A 4,828-nucleotide genomic window follows, 5' to 3' on the forward strand; every position below is an offset into this window, starting at 1 on the left:
ACACACACACACACACACACACACACACACACACACACACACTCGTATCTGCATGCAGCATCTCTCCTCAGATGCAGTAAAGCAGGGAAACTGAGGCTGGGCTCACCTAACAAAGAGTACTCGCAAGCCCCACGCACCCACCACCCACAGAATGACAACTCCCCATATCCTCCTAGAACTTAGAACCACAGATGATCGGGCTGTGGGCTGACACCGAGTGCTCCCTGTTGGCTGGGCCGCGTCCCGAGGGCTTCACACACACAATCTCACTGGAACCTCACAGCCTCCCTTTGTCCTTTTACCATCCTGTTATCGGGCCGTGCCACAGATGAGGACGCTGAGACTCATGGGGTGACTGCACGAGGACAGAGCTGAGACTCAAACCCAGGCTGTCAGCTCCGAAGCCACGCCTGGCCTCTTGTGACTGTGTGGAGAGAGAACACAGCCCTCACTCACAGACAAGGCCATGGAGATACAGCGGCACCTGCCACGGGGTCAGGAGACTGGAGTAACAGCAAGTACCACTCCCCTGGGAAAGGCTCACATGGAGCGACACACGTGATCAGAGGCCATGAGCCTGTCCCCCGCAGTCCCCCAAGGTCCCACTGTCACTCCTGACTCCATCAGTATGCACCCAGCCCCACACGCCACACAGAGTCATGTGTGCCGTCCACAGCCACGGTCTCTCATATCCAGCCGGAGACACTGTCCCGCTCACACAGGCACGAACCTTCTAGGCCTTCTCCCCAGGCGACTCGCCCCTCCACACCCCTTCCCTACACGCTTCTCTGCCTGGCCTCCCTCTGCCTGGCCTCCCCCATCTAGCGCCCAGCGGCTGCCGCTCCCACTCCTGCTCCACTCAGCCCACCGGACATCTCACGCCTCCTTCCTTTGCTCCCTGGTGTTGGGGGAGGGGTGTACAGCCAGGGGACCCTGAAAAGCTGATGGGCACGGAGGGGCTAGTTGCCACAGTCCAATCAGATGGGGAGGGGCCAGAGCCCAAACATGCTTCCTCGGTCCCCCTAAAGCCCAGGGCCCCCCACCCAGATCTTTCTGGCACATAGAGCCTGGCCGCCCTGCTCGAACACCCAGCTCAGGGGTCCTGGCCAGGGTCAGCATGTGGGATGCAGACTTAGAGGTAGAAGTGGAGATGGAGGTCAGAGGCCCAGGGTTAAGACCATGGGAAGAGGACAGGGGAGAGGCTAAGCGCAGAAATGAAACACAGCAAGGGCAGAGGCCACTGGGAAGCATGTGGGGTAGGACTAGAGATGGGGAAAGGGTCAAAGAAGAAAAGGGACTGCCTGAAGACCAGAGTTAGGATAAAAACTGAGAGGAGCCGTGAATATGTTGGGGGGGGGGTCGGGGCATGGTATGACAAGTAGGGGGTATGACAGGTAGGGTGTATGACGGGTAGAGGGGTACGGTGGGCAGGGGGTATGGCAAGAATGGTGGATATGGCATATGGTGGGTAGGGGGGTATGGCGAGGAGGGGAGCTGGGCAAAAAAGGGCAGAGCCAAGTGGGACAGGAGGTCCGGGTGGGGATGTGGCGCTGGGCCAAGAGGTCAGAGAGGAGTGAGTGTGGCCAGAGAGGGTATAGGGGAGGCAGGGTAAAGGGGCCGCTGGGAGGGCAAAGGTCATGGGGACAGAGGTTAAGGGCAGAGCACAGGCAGCCGCAGGGTCCATAGGCAAGGAGTAGGCATGGACTGCTCGGGGGCCAAGAGGTAGGAACAGAGCGAGAATCCAGGCAGGACACAGGGGGCCGCCCTGGGTGGTCTAGCAGTGAACAGACGACGGCCCTGGGCAGTTACCATGTGGGGATGCTTCATGGCCTGCAGGAGAATGGCCAGAGGCTCAAGGAGGCCCTGTGTTCAGGAAGGTCAGAAGCCACAGATGGAGTCAGGGAGTGGGGAGCTGGAGAGCTTCAGATCAGCTAGGGTGGCTCTAGGAATGCATGACACGAAGGGAGTGGGTCTCAGAGGCAGAGCCACGCAGAGGGACCTCCGGGAATTGGGGAACACATGAGGGAAGATTCGAGGTGCTGATCCCATGGCAATGAGGGGACGAAGACCGGGGGTGGGGCCGGGGCAGGGGCCGGGGCCCTGGACCCTTACGATGTGCAGCTGCAAGTAGTCTCCGAGGCCGGAGGCACTGTCCACCCGCACCAACACAGCACTCCGCTGGTGCGTGCTGAAGCCCACGGCCAGGCGGTCCATCCTCGTGCTGGGCCGGTCATTGGGGGGCCACGTGTAGGTGATGAGCGCTCCCCCCTTCCCAAAGATGTATGTAGTCCCGGCTGCAAAGAGAAGGGAGAAAGGGAAATATGACTTCAGGTGAGCGAAATTGGCAGGTTCTCGGGGCCGCAACCAGAGCACAGGGCCACCGGGCTTGGGCTGTGATACCCACAGCAGCCGCCAGGCCCTGCAGTGCTCGGGAACAGTTGGCGGGCGGGTGCCCGGTGAGAGCCCGTGCACGAGCACAGACAGATGTAGCTGCCTCATCAAGAATTCTCGCTTTAATTACAGCAAAACAGAGAGGCAACAGAGAGAGGGACACAGAGAGAGCCCGGAGCGAGGCTGCAAGGGGACCGAGAAGTGTATGGAGGGCAGGCAGCACCCGGAGGGCCTGGGCCCCACCAGCTCAACTTCTCCCCGCTCTGGCAGAGGTGACAGATTCGAGGTGTGTGCTTCTGTGGGGCCAGGCTGAGCGGGCACCAAGGCGAAAGGAGCCCCAGGCGATGGCGAGAGGCGCAGGGGCTGTGTTCAGCTCTGACTCATAGCCCACAGCCTGGCACCCTTCCACCACCTGCCCCCACCCACTCCCAAGCCCCTGGAAATCCTGGTCCCAGTTTGCCCAGGACTCCTTGCTTCAACTCCCAATTAGGGGGCTGCCTTCCCAAAAGAGGGGGTGCCTGGAGCCTTGCCCAGCAAAGAAGAGACAGATATTGGGGCTGGGGGGGGTTGGTATGGAATAGAGACTGACAGCCAGAGGAGGAAGGAGGCAGAGAGACAGATGGACAGAGAGGGACAGAGAAGGGTGTAGGTGAGAGAAAGTGGGAGAATGGGAGCCAGAGATGAAGGCTCCCTCTCCCTGCCCTCCCCCACCCCACCCTCCCTCCCCCTCTCAGTCTCCTCCATCCGGCTGCCGGGGGCGGGTGTGAGGTCCCTAACGATCTCAGCCCCAAAATAAACCCCATTAGTTGCCATGTTCCCTCCTGCGGCTGACTGGGCTCCCTGGGGGGGTGGGGGGTAGGGGCAGACCGATGGCTGGGGTGGGGGTTGGGGGCTGGTCACCCAGTTTCCGGGAAGGGAGTCTTGTCTGGGAAGCCTTAGAGGACTAGTACTCTGGGGCCTTCAGAGAAGGAAAAAAACAATCTTGCATTCTTTAGAACATAAATGGAGCAGATGAGATTCATAAAATGATTAATTAAATAATTAGCCACTAACGACTCCTCTCAAAGCACTTCTTGGGGGAGAGGGGTGCAGGGGAGGACTTATCCGGAGACAGGCAGGTGGGTCCTGACAGCAAAAGCCTGAAGTAACCGGGGAGGAAAGTGGGGCCTTCAGGTAGGATGGCAAGCCCTGGGGTCAAGGAGCTAGGAGCCAGGGAGGCCAGGCTCGAGGAGGGCCTGAGGCCTGAGACACTTGGGAGGCACACACCCGGTCCGTCAAGCCAGCAGCCCAGCTGGTAATACTAAGGCCAGGCCCCTCAAGCACCTTGGGAGTCTCTCACCTCAGGGACTGGAGCCCCAGTGCAGTTTGGACCATCAGGGATGAGGGGGCGCTACTCCAGGAAGCTCCTAGGCCCCTCAAGGGGACTCGACTCCGAGGGCCTTGGAGGGAGGCGCCCTCTGCACCACCTGTGGGCCCAGGACCGAGCTGAGGAGAGAAGGGAAGGCTGCTGCCTGGGTCCCAGAGAGGCAGTGAGGCCAGCAGGGGCTGGGGGTTGGGGGGAGCAGGAGCTGTTCTCCAGAGCACTTGTCATCAATGCCCTCCATCTCCCCAGATCTGGCTAGAGAGGAGGGAGGACCCCGGCCCCAGGGCAGCGCAAAGCAGACAGGAAAGAACCACCCTGATGCTAATGACAGACCTGTCACTACGGCGGACAGAGGGAGCGTAGCGCTGCCCCCTGCCCCCTGACCAGGTACCCTTTATACCTGGGGGCCCTGGGGGCCCAGGGTGAGGGCGGAACCCTCAGGACGGGGCCCTGGGATTGGGGAGGAGAGCTGGCCGGAGGTAGGGTACACAGCGAGCCACACCCCCACCCCGGGCGGGTCACTTGCCCGGAAGGGGCTGGGCCTGCAGGCCAAGAGCAGGGTAGGCGGCAGCCGGTACGGCCTCTCCACTCCCAACACTGCAGCACTCTGAAAACCCGGCTGTTTCCATGGCAACCATCATACCCAGGGTCCTCCCTTCCCCCTCCACTCATAAGCTGCAAGTCCAAATTTGGGGGGTGCGGAGGGCCAGGGGAACTGAGATTGCTGACCTTCCTCCACACACCCCCCCTCCCGGCCTCCCTGACCCGAGGCCGCTGCCTCTTCACCCCATGGGCTCCAGGGCCCCCCAGTCAGACGCAGGAGGGGCTCATTGGGTCTCTCGGTCCCTCAGACCTGCCATACCCCACGTCCGTGGGGCCTGCTCCCAAACCTCCCAGGTCTAAGGGAAAGGAAGCCCCTTCTCACGGCCCCACCCCAGGCCCCCAGACAGCACATCAGCTTGGAGAGAACCCTGCCTGAGGCCGGAGAGGGTCTGAGGAGCAGGCAGGCCCCACGCTCACAGGGCAGGGAGTTCTCTGGGATCAGAGGCCCCGCGGGCACCCATCCCCCAGGGA

At 61.5% G+C, this 4,828-nt stretch overlaps 1 protein-coding gene across 1 annotated transcript in view; it reads right to left on the minus strand.

The window, feature by feature from the left end:
* Window positions 1-4,828, minus strand: part of NRXN2 (neurexin 2) — a 98,971-nt gene that overhangs the window by 27,391 nt on the left and 66,752 nt on the right. Inside the window, exon 15 of the mRNA XM_040639309.1 lies at window positions 2,113-2,294. Coding sequence (XP_040495243.1) covers window positions 2,113-2,294 — 182 coding nt within the window. The remainder of the gene's footprint in view (window positions 1-2,112; window positions 2,295-4,828) is intronic.

Source organism: Ursus maritimus, unplaced genomic scaffold (assembly GCF_017311325.1).
Source record: "Ursus maritimus isolate PB19 unplaced genomic scaffold, ASM1731132v1 scaffold_23, whole genome shotgun sequence".
Lineage (NCBI taxonomy): Eukaryota > Metazoa > Chordata > Mammalia > Carnivora > Ursidae > Ursus > Ursus maritimus.